General features: G+C 33.7%; 1 protein-coding gene across 1 annotated transcript in view; it reads right to left on the bottom strand.

The window, feature by feature from the left end:
* Positions 1-3383: 3383 nt before the first annotated feature.
* Positions 3384-19971, bottom strand: part of LOC107662319 (fumarylacetoacetase-like) — an 18218-nt gene continuing 1630 nt past the window's right edge. The window contains exons 5-15 of the mRNA XM_016452304.1: positions 19608-19657; positions 16346-16436; positions 14093-14190; positions 12666-12718; positions 11742-11841; positions 9280-9410; positions 6466-6541; positions 6316-6362; positions 5557-5658; positions 3921-4038; positions 3384-3819 (exon numbers count right to left, since the gene is read on the bottom strand). Coding sequence (XP_016307790.1) covers positions 3743-3819; positions 3921-4038; positions 5557-5658; positions 6316-6362; positions 6466-6541; positions 9280-9410; positions 11742-11841; positions 12666-12718; positions 14093-14190; positions 16346-16436; positions 19608-19657 — 943 coding nt within the window. The 3' untranslated portion in view covers positions 3384-3742. The remainder of the gene's footprint in view (positions 3820-3920; positions 4039-5556; positions 5659-6315; positions 6363-6465; positions 6542-9279; positions 9411-11741; positions 11842-12665; positions 12719-14092; positions 14191-16345; positions 16437-19607; positions 19658-19971) is intronic.

The following is a 19971-nucleotide window of genomic DNA, read 5'->3' as shown; positions in this document are numbered from 1 at the left end:
AGGAGAACTCATTAACATCAACACACATAGACAAAGAGTAGACAGACACAGAAGGCTAATAAGGACAGGCAGACAAAAGGAGCAAACGAGATAATTAACAAGGTGACGGAAGCTACACAGGTGAACAGAATGAACTAATCAGGGCAACTAACTAGGTCAAAGAACAAATTATAGGAGATCAGGAAATAAACGTGACATATATAGCGTTCATTTATTTTTAGATTTAGTAAATCTAGTACTTCAGCTTCAGTGTTTTATTTTTTAAAGTTTGTTTTTGATCTATTATTTTATTTCATTTTTCTTTCAATTAACAAAAACATTAAGAGTTTTAGTTTTAGTTAATGATAACAACACTTAATGGTACTAAATGACCAGACCCAGGTGAAATCTGCAGACTTTTTGTACTAGTTTTCTACTAGTTAATCTGCGTAATTCTGTAGAAGCGATTCAACCATGCTAAAATATGTTAAATGGAGCTGACAGCACAAACTGTATTCAGAGGTTTATCACCTGCTTTTCTCCTTCACGAAGCGAAAGGTCAAACGCTAGAGGTCCATCTGTGAGGCCGCCAAGATTCATGGATAAAAGTCTGATCACAGAGGGGGAGAAGCACACAGTAAGAGAGAAACCAGGATCCTTCCATCTGTCTGCAAAACAACACACGTTCACACTTACGCTGAAGGAGTCGTGAATGGACCATCTGACCTCTGATGACGCAATGACTCACAGACGGCCCTCGTGAACTCCACCGCACGGCTAAAAACACTCAGCTCCATCTGTTAGCAGCTCGTGAGATACAGCACAAATGATTCACTGCAGAGGAGTCTTAACCCGTTTAATCCCAATTTTTTTCCCAGACATGAACATATCCAAATGATGTGCCATTAGTAACCCTTTGAAAAAATGGTCGGTCACAGGTGGGATAATGTGTGTACTGAATTAACATATTTCTGCAGTCATAAAAATTTATATATATCTTAACCCAGCTATTTTAAACTGTTTGATCACATTCTAGGGTTACTATTTTGCATAAAAAAACCTTGATAGGAACATGGAGATAAAAGACAAAAAAATTCAACCATCAACGCTTCAAAATTGTTACTTTTTTGTAAAATATAACATTACATTTTTATATTAGTGCTACCAGTATTACAACATCAATATTGTAACTTTTTTGTAACATTTGAATTTTTTATTGTGCAATATTTTGTCATTGCAACATTTGAGTGTAATTTTCACCAACAACTGCATTTGGATTTATATTGTAAACCTAAGTTATCCCACCGGTCACTATTGTGGACCATCAACATGTTTACTCATTCTATGACCACACTCAACAAAACTTAATATATGTGGATTCATATATCAATACTAGACACCTTAAAGATAATGTGTACCAAAAATCTTTGTCATATCTTTATGTTAACATACTTTACTAGCCTTTCGTTTTGGAGCTTTGATGCAGTTATCATCTTCTCAAGGTGCAAACAGGAAATAAACTGCTCTGGCCATGTGACAATTTGCATTAATCATGTGAAACTGCACATATTTAATTGAGACCCTTTATTTTTTCCATATTTGCAGGAAGTGCACTAAAACATCAGTCAGTAAGGTTTTTAGAGCTTTATAAATGAAACCTTTTTTACGGTCACTATTGTTATTACGTGGGATTAAATGGGTTAATGGAAGGGTATGTCACAACAACTTATTTATAATAGGTATATTTCATATATATTTTATTTTTCATTTTGCAGTTTAAATGTGTCTCAGATTATCCGTACCATCTGCCTTTACATAAACGCACTGGTGATACCATGATTAATGGTGATGGTACACATATTAATATCATAAATACTTCAAATACCAAAGATAATTCAGTAAATAGCAGTTCACGTAAAAAAAAAAACATAGTATTTCCATGATACCCATCCAAACATACATGGAAATACCATGGTAAATGTGTGCTAAATGTGTAAAAATGTTTTACAAAAAACAAAACACTGGTAGCACCATGATACATGTGCCCAAAATAAAATCTTAGTAGTACCATGAAAGAGGCAACCTACAGAAAAAAAAAAACATGGTAGTTAAATAGTAAATGTGCAAATAAAATAAAAATATATATAAATTGCATAATGTATAAATATTAATTTAATAAAAAATTTACTACAATGGTATAGTGCATACCTTAAAAATAGTTTCATGGTACATGTAAAAAATTAATAAAAATAACTTGGTAGCACCATAGTACATGTGAAAAAAACAAAAAAAACAAATAAAATACAAACAGAAACAAAGTAGTACCATGGCACAGGTACACGTCAATAAAACAATTATGTTGTAAAATAAAATAAAATAAAATAAAATAAAATAAAATAAAAACATACAAGTCCAACAAACGTAGTAGCAAGTAGCAACATGGTACATGTGGCAAGAAATTAATTAAAATAAAAAATAAACAAATAAAACAAAGATTCAGATCACTAACATGAAACAGCAATAGCAAAAACAGTGAATGTTCAATTTAACAAGCACCTCTAATCACTGTTTAATCTTCCTGAGTTTAAGAGCATCAGTTTATTTGATACACACATCAGGCCTGTTCAGTCTGGACCGGACAGTAATTACAGCATCATTCACGTCACTCAAAAGCTTTGAAAGGCTTGCTAATGATGTGGTGATGTGAGACAAACCCACCATCACAGAAAAAAGGCTCAAGCCATGACCCGTTATTTTACCTGTTTGACAGTCCCTGACAGTCTGGCTCTGCAACTGCAAGAAGAAACACTGCTGCATGAATCCTACAGTTTCAAGATGCATTTCAAATATGATGGAGTTTGCAATGACATTAAGCATCTTGTTTATCACATATTCAGTTATAATGTTATACGATATCTTTTTGCTCACAATGCTTATATATTCTTTTTGGCTTTGTTTTATTACCTTTGCAATGCATTCTGCATTCTTTGCAATCCCAGAATTCACTGCAGTACAAAAACCCTTCCAAGATGAAACGAGAGAAATTCCTTTATATACACTGAACAAAATTATAAACGCAACACTTTTGTTACATAGAAAAAGTCTTAGATCTTTGAGTTCAGCTCATGAAAAATGGGGGCAAAACCAAAAGTGTTGCGTTTATAATTTTGTTCAGTGTATATTCATTCAATTAATACTGAAAAGCAAAAATTATTATTACTTAAAAATGTACTATTTTACCCAATATTTGTGTGGTGTGTGATGCATTTTAATTGTATCAAATCATTAGCTCAGCAACATGGAATGGCCAAATGTTTTATGGACGTAATAAAATAAAATATAATAGCATGACTTAAGACAGTTTAAAAGCAATCAGTAACTTTATTTTAATTATTTTTCAGTAACACAGAATGACAAAGCAATTCAAATGTGTAATTTCTGCAAAATCTAGTTGAATTGTAGAAATTAATGACTGTTTTCAAGCATATGGAAGCCAATAAAGATGACGCATTACTATTTTAGCGACATATTTTCCTAAGATCTCAAAGGTTATCTAAAGAAACAAGTTCTTTTACATTTTCCTTCATATTTAATGATATTTAATGACCAATTTTCACAGTCCGATCAATCCAGATGGATAAAATCAAGTTCCACCCTACATTATTTCTTATTGAATATCTTGTTTTACTCAGAAATGATGAACGCATGGCTGTTTTGTCTGGCTTACAGGAGAGAATGAGAGACAGACGGACAGAGAGCTGCGTCACTGTTGCAGGGCAGGAAGGATCTTCCCCTCACACAGACCGAATCCCACTCTATAGCCCCTGCCCTCACAATGACCTGCACAGAGAGAGTCCAGAAGCGACACAACAGAGATCACATTTCCATCAACAGACATCTCTCCAACATTAAACATGCACACGCAGACTCTAAAAGCCCACCTGTGAGAGTGACCTCGTCCCCGTCCTTCAGGAAGGTCCTTGTCTCTCCATCGCCGAGGTCAATAGTCTTGGATCCTCGCCATGAGAGCTCCAGCATAGAGCCGAAACTCTCTGGATCCTTCATGCACACAAATACAGAGGCAGTGCTATTTAATACAGCTCTATGCAGAAACATATGACATACAGTGGGTACGCAAAGTATTCAGACCCCCTTACATTTTTCACTCTTTGTTATATTGCAGCCATTTGCTAAAATCATTTAAGTTAATTTTTTTTCCTCATTAATGTACACACAGCACCCCATATTGACAGAAAAACACAGAATCGTTGACATTTTTGCAGATTTATTAAAAAAGAAAAACTGAAATATCACATGGTCCTAAGTATTCAGACCCTTTGCTCAGTATTTAGTAGATATAACAAAGAGTGAAAAATTTAAGGGGGTCTGAATACTTTCCGTACCCACTGTATTTCTTAATTATTTTTACTTTTTTTATTGTTATTGATTACAGTTAAAATTATTCATGGTAATTATTGTATTATTTACTCAATTTAATTGATTGAAATGATCCAAAAATATAAATGTGTCTTCCAGTGCATTTATTTAAAATAATATTTTGTGTAAATAATAATTAACGTTGATTATTATATTATGTACAGAATTTAATGGATTGAAATGACATTAAAAAAAAAAAGTAGCTTCCTGTGTATTTACTTGAATTGCTTTTTAAAAATATTATTAATTATAGTTAAATGTAATAATTAAAGTTAATTATTATATAATTTACTGAATTTAAAAGATTGAAATAATATTAAAATATAAATGCGTGTTCCAGTTTATTTACCTAAATTAATTATTTTTATTATTATAATTAATCGTTAAAATTAAATAATTAAAGTTAATTATTATATAATTTACAGAATTAATTGAGATAACAGATTAAATATAAATGTTAATTTCTCAAGCAATTGTTTTTACAGAAGACAAACATTTCTTAATTATTTGCAATTTTTTATAATTATTATTAATATTCTTGATTGCAGTTGAAATTAATGATTAATGTTAATTATTATATTATTTACTGGATTTAATGGTTCAGATATCAAAATGTAAATGTGTCTTCCCGTTTATTTACCTAATTTTTTATATTTAATACTAATATCAAAATATAAATATATATTAATAATTATAGACACATGTAATAATTAATGTTCATTATATAATATTATTATATTATATTAATATTATTTATATATAATATATTTATCATAATATTTATTAAAATTAACATATTGAATTAGAATAAAAAAGATAAATGTGAATTCCATGATATTTACTTAAATTAATAAATAATAAAATTAATACAATTCTTTTTTTAAGGTTTCAGAACTGATCTGACTCGTTAGGCCTTGATCTAAATCACAAGATGGCAGAGTTTTTTTTCTTTTTCAAGTGTTTCTTTAATGTATTCTATATATCACTGATATGCTCTCACACACACACACACACACACACACACACACACACACTCACTCACTCACTCACTCACTCACTCACTCACTCACTCACACACACACACTCACACACACTCACACACACACACACACACACAGACACACACACGCACACACGCACCGGTCCGCTGATGGTGCCTGATGCCAGCAGGTCTCCCGGTCTGACGTTGCAGCCGTTGACTGTGTGGTGTGCCAGCTGCTGTTTCATGGACCAGTACATGTACTGAGAAGACACACAAAACATTACACGCACCTGCTGTCTGTTACTAAACGAGAAAATGGCTTTCTCTGCATGTGACGATACAGAAAGCGTGGAAATGGAATGGGTTTTTCCCAGAACCAATAACACAAGGAGCCCAACACAGAGGCACTGAGAATGAATAGCTTTGTTTATTTGCTCTGCACAGTCTGTGTTGTTTAAGTGCCTGATTCACTAATGGAATTATGCAAATAAGGTAATCGCGTGAAGTTGCGAATCTAAACTTGCACGGGGCAATTTACGACGACGTAAACAGACACCATATAAACAGCAAGAGTGTGTATTTATGCAAAAAATAATCTCTATTGTGTTCAAAGGGTAGGGTTGCATTTTTATTTGGCCCAAATTATCAGTTCTTTGTTGTTTCTTGTCCCAGTATGACCCAACGCTTACACTATGTTGGCCAGCCATTCTGCATATTTGTGTAGAGTATGTTTATCATTGCCTTATGCAGTTCCTCTATGCAATCTTTGATTTTTTCCTGCTCCATATCTGGTTCATGCTGGAGCTTTTTCAGGGAAACTCATGTATAATCAAATGGGTACAGTAAGAGTTGTCAGTATGAGTTACTTCTGGAACAGCAATGTGCCAATGCAAAACAAATGCAAAACTATCTCTTACCTTAAAATTGGACTTGCAAATGGTGGCGGCCTCTCGCATCCCCTCACCTGAACAGATGAGAAATAAACGAGAAGAAAACAAGACTGAGCACTGTAACATGCAGCATATGCACATTAATGACAGACAGATGTTACAGATACTGACACACACCTTTCACAGCGACAAAGAGGTTGATGTTGAACGTATAGGGGTCACCGTGACGCAAGTATGGAAGAGGCACAGGGTCCTGAAAAATAATTTGAAGAAAACTGAGCACACATCTCAGCCAAAACCTGAAAAATGAAGTCTACTCAGGCAGTACATATGGAGGCAGAAAGGCACATCTGAACTCAATATTTGCATCAGGAAGTCAAGGTTTGTCTGGTTCACATAGTCCAGACAGCTGCTGGAGCTACATAGTTATGCAGGTAAAAAAGCCATTTAAATGTTGATGTGCAATCAGACATAAATAAATAATAAATATACCAGTTTTATCTATGCACAATTTTTATTTTGAAGACCCTTAATGCTGTGTGTCAGGTTTATTATCGTTAACTAAAACTAAGAACAGAAAAAAAAAAACATTTTCGTTACTTGAAATAAAACAAAATATAAAAACATTTTATTTCAGATAGTTGCCAAGACAACATTTCTTGTTCTCATTTATTTCTCAGTGTTTCTCATTTTCAAGCTAAAGTACTACAATACCTAAAACTAATAAATAAAAAATATACTTTTTTTTGTTTAAAATAACAACAAAAATGCACAATACAATTTCTAACATGTTAAATACAATTAGTGAAAAAAGAAAATACAAAAATGAAATCTAGTTAAAAATATTAATAAAAACTATAATGGAATATCATTGATACTAATATAACACTGTTGTGTACATTATTTGGGTTGCTGATTGATGGAAATGAGAAAAATGCTGTGTGGTGGAGATGATATGCATAAATGAATTTAAACTATGGTTATTTGATTTAACTCAAATTAAAACCATTAAAAAACATTTCGTTACTTGAATTAAAAAATTAACTGAAATAAAATAAAAATATAAAAAAATAAAACTTAATATAAAAATAAAAAAAACTATTTCAGCTTGTTGCCAAGGCAATATTTCTCATTTTAATTAGTTTAACTTAATGTACTAAAATAACTAAAAACTAAAACTGAAATAAAAATTTATAAAAACTGCAGACATATAAAAAAAAAAAAAAAATGACAAAAACATTAAAAGAAATGAACAAAATTACTAAAACTTAAAAAAATTCAATTTAAAATAAAAATGGAAAATATAAAAACTGGTTTAAAATATTAAACATTTTAAATTATTTTTAAAACCTAAGATTCCATTTTTTTTTTTTTTGCCAATTGCACAATAAGTATTACAGTCAATAAATATTTGCTGTTACAAAAATCTAAGAACTCATGTTGAACTCCTGAAAATAAAAAACTACATTAGCCTTAAAGCATCAGAACAGACCTGCGGCCTATTTTTGGGTGGCGACACTGGCGACCCATCAATTAAGAATCACTGATCCAACAAATAAATGCGTAAAAAGAGAATATAGATGTGTTTTTGCCTCATTCGCTCACAGTGGCTGGCTGTTGTAGAGAAAGGAGAAAGCAGTAACTCAAAGAAAGGCCTTTAGCACGTCTCATTTCCCGCTTATATGCAAAGTCTGCACTCTGCCATCTGTGATGATGAAGTGTCCGTTCCACAGAGCTGTAACAGGACTGTAAAGTTGAATAAATTTGAACTATGACCATCATTTGTAAAGATAATGAGTCTGCAATGGCCTTTCCTGAGGTGCTAATCGGATACTCTGTTCAAAGCCTATGCAAGCAGCGTTTTAAAGGCACCAAAGAGCTTCTACCAAAGAGGCATGATTATGTTGCCTTCTAAAGACACCCATCCGTTCTGCATGAAGAAGGGCTATTTGTGTGACACACGGAGCTGCTGCCTATGTAGAGAGATCCAAATCATTCACTTATAAGGTTTAGTTTCAGTAAGGATGCTGTCTATATATGTAGTAGACAGCAGGTTTTGGAAATGAACCGAAAAAAGTTTGGGGTCGGTACAATTTTTAAAAATGTTTTTTGAAAAGTTGATGCTCACCAAGGCTGCATTTATTTGATAAAAAAAAAATACAGTGAAACAGTAATATTGTGAAATATTATTACAATTTAAAATAACTGTTTTCGGTTTGAATATATTGTAAAATGTAATTTATTTCTGTGATCAAAGCTGAATTTTCAGCATCATTCCTCCAGTCTTCAGTGTCACATGATCCTTCAGAAATCATTCTAATATGCTGATTTGCTGCTCAAAAAACATTTCTGATTATTATCAATGATGAAAACAGTTGTGCTGCTTCATATTTTTGTGCCTTTTCAGGATTCTCTGAACAGAAAGTTCAAAAGAACTGCATTTATATGAAATAGATTTTTTGCAACAATTTAAAAGTCTTTATTCTTATTTTTGATCAATTTAATGCATCTTTACAACATAAAAGTATTATTTAAAAAAAAAAGTCTCAATAAGCTGACAATTATTTTCATGTTATGGCCTATAAAATGAATATTATATGGATAAATATTCATCTTGTGCATTTAAAGAGAAGGGGCTCTCAAAGACTTTTTCCATAATCTACCTTAACCTGTCCCTGTGAAATGCTACAATACAATCTTAAAATAAGTAAAAATGCAAATGGTCAAAACCTGAAAAATGAAGTCTTTTAATACATAGCATATAGAGATTGGAAGGCATCACATACAGTATGATCTTAAACTAAACAGGAAACTATAAAATATCCAATATAGACTGTTACTGATAAACAGGAAAAAGCAGATGTCGAGTTATTGTGCATGCAGCTATTTTCAACCCATTAGGAATGCAGTAATAAATGACTGTGTGTATTTATAGTGTCATCCCATTCCCAAAATATTCACACTCTTACACTTAGAATTGACCCAATTTACCTGGACCGGATTGGGCTCGACAAAGGGCATCAGTGCTTCCATGGGAACGACCCAGGGCGAGATAGTGGTCCCAAAATTCTTGCCCAGGAACGGACCTAATGGAACATATTCCCAAGCCTGGATATCCCGAGCTGCAACATAAAAGAGAAAAAGACACTGCATAGAGTAAGTAACCTATACGGATCATGCACTGGCATTGTGGCAGTGAGTTTTGCGGGGCTACAAACTTTCTTTAAAACATTTACCCCGCTGAAAACAGTTTAAATGCATGAGTCCTGAACAACTAGATGCATTTACACTCTCTTTAAACTTTATCTCTTCTGCTGCTTGCCTGAATCTTGGCAAGGATGGATCATTACCTGTGCTATTTCCTCATCTTTGACTAAATTCAATTAGTTTTTTCAAATTAAATGTGCAGTTATTCATTGCACACATCACTACTCATGCACAAACAGGCTGTGTTCCAAATCCCAGTGAGCTGCCTTGATATCTACAGCCTACATAGGCAGCTACTTTCTAAGATGGAACTTTCCATTAAAGACACAACATTCTAACACTCCAATAAGCATAAACATACATAACACACACAGATATTGACCAAATAGTACTTTTTTAAATTAAAAACTAGTTTTATTGATGTATTTTGGTAATTAATCTTATTTTTAATATATAATATATATATGATAATCCTTCTCTCACTTTGTCTGTCGCACATGCAATGCTGCCTTACAGTTTGACTTAAAAAAAGGCATCTTTGAACATTGTGTATCAGCCTGTGTAGTTGAAGTGTGCATATGATCCCTCAAAATGCTGATTATGTAGTTGCAACAGTGTGTTAGAGATAAACTCTACAATTTGATTCATTTAAGGAATAATTTGCTGCAGTGTAAATTCTCACACTTCACCATAATACATTACAATGCAATATAATTCAATTTTCCAAACCAAAATTTGCTGGCAAAATAAGCCCAATAAAGCTTTTGTCCAGACAAATAAATTCAGTCACATTAGACGAGATTATTGAATTTGAAACTGCAAGTTTTCATAAAGTCTGCAGCCTCACAGCATTGTTATTCTTAATCCGTCTCATTTCTTTATTTATTCATTGCATTTCAAATCCATGAATTTATCTAGAAATCTCATCCAGACTGATGCATCAGATTATTTCTCGCAGCGTTACGCAGAACAGATGCCAAAGAGACGCCACCACACACCATCAAGACGGCATCGCTCTGCTCTGCATGAACTGTTCCAAACAGCACAAGATATTCTGGAGCTGTACTCATATAACATACAGATGTCTACCCTCTGCATAATTCTGACAGACTCTCGCTAGAAGACATGCAGCATTTCTGAGGAATGTGTTTCAAATGAGAACTGGGACTCGCTTCTGGTGAGGAAGGAACTTTGGAGGAGAAAAGAGGTTTTCTAAAAAAAAAAAAAAAATGCAAGGAAGAAAACACTGAATGTAAAGTAAAATCTGGAAGGAAGCAGCCAAAAAAGCCATTGTTTTTCATTCAGAGCAGAGCAATACAGTAAAGAAAAATATGCAAAATAATGCACATGCATTTAAGTTAAAAAGCAAACAAAAGTATACAAAAGTGAATGAAAAATTGACAAAATTGACAATTTTGGTTTCCAAACATCTCTTGAATTTTTATGGTTTCTTACTGATTACATTTTTGGATTGGATTGGCACAAACCATTAAAAGTCGGAAGACTTGTGTTTTACTTACTCTGCTACAAAACAGCATTCTGTGAACGGAAACTGAACAGCTAAGCAGATGCTGTGTAAACTGACGTAGTTTGGCATGCACACTTCACCAAGCCTCTCCCTCTGCCTCCTCGCCCTAAAAGTGTTTCTCATTTCCCAAGTCTGCTCAACGGCTCATAAAAATGCAATGTGTTTAGTGTGCTCAAGAAGGAGCCATCTGAGTTTTAGGAAGAGACAGAGGACTAATAAAAAGAATTAACAGCGGTTGTTGCTCAGAAATGCCACCCTTGCCTGACTGGGAAACACCGCTAGATCACGCCACGTCTGACTCACTGCGCCAGGCTTCTCCGAACAGTTAAAGAAACCTTGCAAGATATGATTAAAATTCTCTCAAGTGAAACCGAGTTGTGGTATGATTCATAAATTGAGATTTACAATAATATTTCACTGTGTTTGTTTGGACATGACAAGACAAATGAAAAGCAAGACTGAGTTTTTTTGGGGCAATATGGTAGTACAAAATGCAATCAATGTAAAGTACTTAATATGGTTTAATGACGTGAACTTCTTTAAAAGGTCCCGCATACCAGTATAGATACATGATAATACTAAAGTATGGAATTCAACCTTTTTTCTTTCACTATCAAATTTCATTTGTTTTTCACACTTGTGTTGCAGTATATAGCTTATACAAGCTTAACATCATAGATGATTTAAGAGAATATGCACTGCAGATGTTAGTTCTCACCACTCCAGTCGTTCATAAGCACCATGCCGAAGATGTGCTCGTGAGCCTTCTCCACTGGGATGGGCTCTCCCAGCTTGTTCCCTTTTCCCACAAAGAACGCCTGAAAGACAAATGTCACATTAAATATATAATATCAGCATATCTCATCCTAAACTTATATGCTTAAGAATACTGCAGCATATTTAGAGACAAGTATCTGCATAAGCACACAGAATGCTAGTGCAAGGCAAGGTGCCACAGAGATTAAATAATACATTGTTATCCAAGTAGCACATAAGTGCATGAGTAAATAACAGAGAGCCTCGCACCACTTATAAGTTCATTACATTTCTGGTTGCTTTTACAGTTGCACAAATAAATTACATGAATACATTTTGATTATTGCAAAGCCACTGTAGACTAAAAAGTGACTGGAAAGCTGGTTTGATGAATCTAAAATCATAATTTTTATTGTTTTATTATTGCATATGAATTACAATTATTAAATGTTCAGGAAATAACTATTAAATATTTGGTGACAAAATTTATTTTAACTGAGTTTTACTGATTTCATCAATTTTTTTAATTAGTTTAAGTATTTAATAAATTTAATTAAAACATTCTGAATCTACAGCATTCCAGCATTCGCTACAATGGCTGTTTGGTTTAAAATGATCTGTTCATCTGTTTGAATGAAAGAATCACCCTTTTAAGCCATTTCAGGGCGTGCAATTTTGGAAACATTTCCACTGAAAGTACATTTCTTGTAAAGACATTCTCTTGAGATTACGTGCCTTGTTTATGGGAACAATGGGGAAGGATTGAGATCTATGCAAGTCTGTAGTTCCTTACATCATCGCTGCACAGGACTGAATCAGCAACAACTCACAATAACATGCTGAACTAATAAACTAATGAACTATATCAAATAACACTTTAACTCACCATCTCTAACTCTATATCTAGCTGCTTGCTAGGTCCAAAGATGGGCGGCTGAGCTGAAAGAGAAATATAGATTTCAGATTTACAGCTGTTTTGGTGGATTTCTCAGCAGAGTTCATTACAGACTGAATCTGCATAATATTTATAGTCGCCACTTAAACACGTGTCAGATCAGTTCTCAAGAGAGGCTGTAATAATAAGCGGTGCGGGTTTGCTGACCAATGAGAGCAATCATTTAACGTATGGGAAAATATCATAACAGCTCCATCATTCCAAGCTACATAGAGGTTTTTCATGAAGCATGGTGCCATTAATCAGCCTGTTATTGCTGTGATGTCTATGGCGCAAAAAGGCAAATGCACATATTGTTATTTGTTAATGTGCTGACTGTGCCATATGTTAATGCACAACTCATTATTCACACAGAGAATACTGCAATGTGCACTAAACTGCTATAATTAACTTCATAATATTTTGCAACAAAAACAAAGCCTGTTTTAGGACCATTAAGATTTTATTTTGCATTGTAAATATTTTTAATGGCAATTAAAAGAATAGTTGACAGAAAAAAATAGCTGAAAATGTACTCACCCTCAGTCAGTTTAAGATGTAAATGAGTTTGTTTCTTCATCAGATTTAGAGAAATGTAGCATTACATCACTTGCTCACCAATGGATCCTCTGCAGTGAATGGGTGCCGTCAGAATGAGAGTCCAAACAGCTAATAAAAACATCACAATAATCCACACCACTCCAGTCCATCAGTTAACATACTGTAAAAAGTGAAACGCTGTGTGTTTGTAAGAAACAAATCTATCATTGAGGCATTTTAACTTTAAACCATCACTTCTAGCCAAAATATGAGTCCACAATCCATAATAATGCTAATCTCCCGTTGTCCTCTCACATCAAAATTCACCAGCATATTTTGTTTAGAACTGTTTTCGCTTGTAAACAGTGTTTGATCTGTGCATATTTCTCTCCTGATTCAGACAAGGTGACTTTTTCACTTGAGAATCAATATTATGGAGAAAGGACTCGCATTTTAGCTGGAAGCTTTTCACTTCACAGGATGTAAATTGATGGACTGAAGTGGTGTAGATTACTTGTGGATTATTGTGATGTTTTTATTAGCTGTTTGGACTCTCATTCTGACGGCACCCATTCACTGCAGAGGATCCATTGATGAGCAAGTGATGCAATGCTACATTTCTCCAAATCTGTTCTGAAAAAGAAATAAACTCATCTACATCTTGAGGGTTGAGGGTGAGCACATTTTTAGCAAATTTTCATTTTTGGGTGAACTATTCTTTTAAGCACAATCAAACACAAACAATACAGTTTATTTTCCGTTTTTATAAATTCTAAATTTACAGCAGAGGAACTTCTTGTGTTGATGAGTCTGTGGTTTATCCACCATCTTTTGTTTACCTGCGTCTGGTCTCATCTGTCCTCGAGGTCTTCTGATTGGTGCTCCAGAGACGACCACAGATGAAGCTCTCCCATGATACCCCACTGGCAGTCTCAGCCTACAGGACAAGATAAAATGTCATTCCCTTTATCACAACACATCTTTTGGGTGAATTTTGCATCCTTTAAACAGATAGTTCACCCAAAAATAAAAATTCTGTCATTAATTACTCACGTCGTGACATCAGTGGTTCATCCGCAATTATACGAAGCTACGAGAATAATTTTTGTGCGCAAAAGAAAAAAAAACGAAAAAAAACCCCGACTTTATTCAACAATTCGTCTCCTCTGCGTCACCCTGTAGCGCCATTTTGGAGAGTATCAGCTGGACGTAAACAGCGTATGCTGTTCTGTGTCAGCTGCGTCACACGGATACGCTGTTTCCATTCAGATCAAATCACAACAACGTAGGAAACAGATCCGTGTGACGCAGCTGACACAGAACAGCATACGCTGTTTACGTTCAGCTAATATTCTCCAAAATAGCACCAGGGTGATGCAGAGGAGACAAATTGTTGAATAAAGTCTTTTTTTTTTCTTTTGCGCACAAAAAGTATTCTCGTAGCTTCGTATAATTGCGATTGAACCACTGATGTCACATGGATTATTTTACAGATCTCCTTGCTACGTTTCTGGACTTGGGAACATTTCAGTTGCGTTGCTGTCTATGCAGGGTCAGACAGCTCTCAGATTCCATCAAACATATCTTAATTTGTGTTCCGAAGATGAACGAAGGTCTTACGGGCTTGAAACGACATGAGGGTGAGTAATTAATGACAGAATTTTCATTTTTGGGTGAACTATCTCTTTAAGACATCCAAAAATGACATTTCTGTCATCATTTACTCCTCATGTTGCAGTAATCCAGACCTGCATGACTTGCTTTGTTCTCCAGAACATAAAAGAAGACATTAAGAAGAACAGCAGATGACAAATAACGGCTTTAATGGAAAAACTTTGAAATAGTGTAAGAATTAGCCTTCAGTTATGATTATACATAACAGACACACACACACACACACACACACACACACACACACATATATATATATATATATATATATATATATAAACAAACAACAACAAAAGAAAAACAAATGAATATGTAAATAAATTCCACTTTAATATTTAGAGTAAATGCACATTGATAACCTAAATATTATGCATTTAGGCTTCCACATAAAACTCTTATAAATAGCAAATCATTTAATTATTTATTACAGAGGAATAAAAATATTAAGCATTTATCACATTAAAAAAACATATGTTCTCTACCTAATCACAATGATGGCATTTCTTAATAAAATAATGTTTCAGATATGCTTTCAATGGAGGTAAATATAAATCGTTGACCTTGGTTTTTAAAGTACTGTATATACATTTCCGGCTAGGATAATACTTGAACTTAAGAAGTTTTTATGCATGATCACTCCAAATTATCGTATACAGTTTTAGTAGTAATTTAACATCCATTTCACTATATTAGATACTCCTCGAGCAAAGAACTGAAATTCTTTGCACTGAAAACAGCAAAAAGACTCAAAAATTCTCCTTATGCGTTTCACAGAAAAAATAGCAGCATGCAGGTTTGGAGTGGAGTGACATGAGGGTGAGCAAATATTGACAGAATTTACACTTCTGTGCAACCTACTTCTTTACCGTTTCACTTAAAATCCTACTCCAAATTTCACCCCGGCCACAAAAGCCCAGCTCAGGCCCGTGGCTTCAAGCCCAATGTAAATCAACTATAGATTTTCCTCCAGACTAATTCTCATTCTTTCCTGAAGAAGTGACACGTGTTTGGAAAGGCCCGGTGCGGTGACAGACTGACTGAGCCGAAGGGAGCTTCAGGTAGGTGAGCTGCTGAAATTACATTTCAGAAAACTTCCCTCTTCATTTCCACACGAGTCCTTGTTCTGTCTTCGGGCGAATGACTCCCTCTCTGGGCCTTGTAAGTGAAAATGTGACAAGAAATACGGTTCTGTTTTGGAGGGAATAGTTATTGCAAAAGACATTTTTCACAGCGAGCTGGAAAATGCGCAGGTGCATTATTTAGCCTGACAGGCGTATGCTAGGAAAGAATAAAGCTAGTGTTTACGGGAATAACTTACAGGAACTTTGCTGGGTCTTTAAAACTCACATTGATTCGGCTGCACGCTTGCTTCGGATGTTAGTATTTAAGAGGGTGAGGAATATTAATAGGCTGTCACGTACCAGTTGGGCATCAAGGCGTTTTCTTTTCCACGGAACATTATTCCAACATTGGTAGCATGATCTCTCGATGAGTAAAAGTCTGTGTAGTCGCCTGTTGCAGAGAAGGGAGAATAAAAGATGACGGGAGAAAAACACGGGGGACTTCTGTCAGACTTCTGCTCAGGTTTATTGTGTCATAATTCAGTTCACTACATTAAAGTAATATCTCAACCAGAAATGAAAGTTCTGTCATCAATAACTAATCCTCTTGCTTTGTGTGAGAAAATAAATGATACATTTATGACTGAAACTTCCGGGGGTTTTTTTTATATTCACTGATAACCGCCACCTCCGCTGGTGCTCTCAAATCTCAATTTTCAGTATTTAATTGGTTAATGACATTTGGTTTTTAATGACATTTGGTATAAATTATGCAAAATCTGATGCAATGTTCCTAAAAGTGATTTCAGAGCCCCAGTGGAGAGTAAAGATTATTTATTTTGTGTTTCATGGGAGAAAGAAAGTAATGCAATAGAATAACAGCTGGAATAACAGAACAACATTTACAAAAATAAATTGTTTACATAAAAGTAATACAAAAGTTGGATTTTTTTTTTTTTTTTAAATCCAATGTTGGATTTATTTGATCAAAAATACAGTAAAAACACTAATATTGTTATTAATAAATATTATTACAATAACAAATTATTGTTTTCTATTTGAATATAGCAAAAACTACTGATAATAATAAGAACCATTAGTTATCATTTAGCACCAATAATAACTATGAATAACTGAGCAACGAATCAGCATATAAGAATGATTTCTGAAGGATCATGTGACACTGAAGACTGGAGGAATGATGCTGAAAATGTAGATTTGATTACAGGAGTAAATTATATTTTTTAAATTTATTCAAATGGAAAACAGTTATTTTAAATTGTAATAATATTTCACTACATTACTGGTCTTTTTTGTGGTCAAATAAATGCAGCCTTGGTGAGCATAAGAGACCTTTCAAAAACGAAAAAAAATAAAATAATAATAATAATTATCAGGGCATTTGTGACTGAAAACTACTGCGTGCGACTATATTTATATTTAGGAGCACCAGTGCGACTGACCAGATCTTCATCATATTTGTGATTGTGATCGCTGAGGGGAGCTTCAAAGGTTTCTACGTGTTTTTGCAGCGTTGAGTAATGTATCACAGACATATCTCATGAATCCTTTCATAAGCAAAGTGTAGACAGGGTGTAAATAAGAGATTCATTGTGCAGTGTAGAGAGCTTCGTTGAAACTGCGTTTTTAAACGAATCTAGTGAGTCAGTGATTCATGATTACCCATTCATAAATACTGTCACTTGCTTCATTCCTGAATGAATCAGCCGTTCGAATTAATCAATTGAATGAATGATTCAGTGATCAAATCAGTGACTTGCCGCCACCTGCTGGCAGTTTTAGCTTCATTTTTAAAGTATCTTTTAAATTCTTTAAATCATTTAAGATTTCTATATTCAACATTTTTTTAAAACATTAATCTTAACATTAATTTATGGATTTAATTGCACTCATGCCACCTCTGAGCCTCATTAAATGTCTGAAAATACACCTACAAGCCACATTTGTGTTCTTCTGTGCTACCTCTGTACAAATTAATTTTAATACTGATTTCATTTGATTAGTAACTTATTCTTCTTATTCTTATTCTATGGTTTTATCTAGAATTTTTAAAAAGCTTATAAAATATAATTAAAAAAAAAATTGACATAAAAGATGACATACTTTTAATAAAGATAGAAAAATGCCATTACAAAGGTAAAAACAAAATTCTACTGTAAATCACTTTAAGGAGTCAAATATCACCTCGTAATGGGAAGGCAAATTTTTTATCAAATTTTGGATTATTGATTAGAAGGTGCTCCTACATTTTTGACTGTGCTCCTACATTTTTTAAGTTAGGAGCACAAGCGCTCCTAAAAAGAAAAATAAGCGTAGAGCCCTGATTATTATTATTATTATTATTGCAAACTTCTGACTGGTGATGTAAAAGTAAATGTAAATTTTGGGATGAACTATCCCCGTAACTCCTTCATCAAGTCAATATGAAAACCACGGTCTTCCAACTTTCCCACATCCAGAAACTTGTTTACAAAAGAAACATTCATTCAAGAATCACTAGATTTTTAACTTGTATTTAGGGACTCCTCTTGGCCATGCACCTGCAGCTATCTGTTATTATATATTAATTAAGCATGCTCATAATGCAATTATATGCTCAAATTGTGCAAGAAAGACCAATCAAGAACTCAGTATTTAATAATATCATGAAATCATTATCAGATACATTTTGAATCTGATCAGCGTTTTATCAATGTAAATCAATGGGAGATTTTTATACTTTAATCTTACATTTCTTACAAGAGTATTAAGCATTAAAAATTACCAACGTTTTCAAAAAATATAATAATAAATATTCTATAAATAATAATAAATGCTAAAATAACTGCATAAGTTAGAAGGGTAATTCAACGCTGACAAGAATTTAATAAAAGGTGACAAGTTTTTAATAAACGTTGGCTGTCTATGCAGTAGAAACAACTCCTTTTTTTTATCTGTGCTATCCTACTAGAGAAAAAGGGCTGTAATGAAAAAACGAAGGAAAACATCCCATAATGCACAACAAACAGAAGGATGTAATCTTTCATGGCATGAGAGAGGGTTTGTGAATGGCTCCGACAGCTATAGCTAGTGAACAGTGCACTCTAGTGATCATTATGGAACAGAACCATGACTTCTGCCTCTACAGGACAGTTTTAGTGACACTAGTCAAATTCAGACAGCATTGACTGCTTTAAAGTCAACATGAATGTGCTGATGTATGTATTATTCATCAGTGCATGTTTTCCAAAGAAAAAAAATTGTCTTTATAATCTTTCATCAAAATGTAATAACCTGCTCCGCCTCAGCTTTGCTTTTCGGCAGTCATCAGAAATCCCTCTTATTTTTCAGCTCTTCGTTACCAGGCTTAATTCTGGTATGTAACACCACTTCTCATGATCCAATCAATTCTTTATGGATAAAATCAAGTCCCACCGTGCATTTTGTCTAGATGAATATCCTGTTTTATTCTGAAATATATCAGATTATGGAAGTAAAAATGGAAGTTGAGAAAGGCATGTCATTTTAACTTTAAATCTATATTGAAGAAAAGAGTTGAAACAAGAGTTGTATATTAAATACAGCCCAGAGTTAAAGCCGTCTGTTTCATTGTCACACTCACCGATCTCAGCTGGGAGATGCATCACTGCAGAAGTCTGCTGAACAAAAGCCCTGGAAATCACACACACACACACACACACACACACAATGCCATAAGGAACTTTTCTTCAGCTTCCAGATTTAAATAATTTTGTAAATTAATATTAAATAAATAAATAAAATAATAAATACAACTTTTCTTCAGCTTCCTGGTTTAAATTAATTAATTAATACATTTATATAAAGAAATAAAATAATAAATAAATAATAATGATAAATAAAAAATGACAAATGTCTAAATGCGTACCGTTCCATATATGTGACCCTGGAGCACAAAAGCAGTCTTAAGTCGCTGGGGTATATTTTTAGCAATAGCCAAAAATACA

The sequence above is a fragment of the Sinocyclocheilus anshuiensis genome, unplaced genomic scaffold (genome assembly GCF_001515605.1).
Source record: "Sinocyclocheilus anshuiensis isolate Anshui unplaced genomic scaffold, SAMN03320099.WGS_v1.1 scaffold579, whole genome shotgun sequence".
NCBI lineage: Eukaryota > Metazoa > Chordata > Actinopteri > Cypriniformes > Cyprinidae > Sinocyclocheilus > Sinocyclocheilus anshuiensis.
This window is presented reverse-complemented; position numbering and strand designations above follow the sequence as displayed.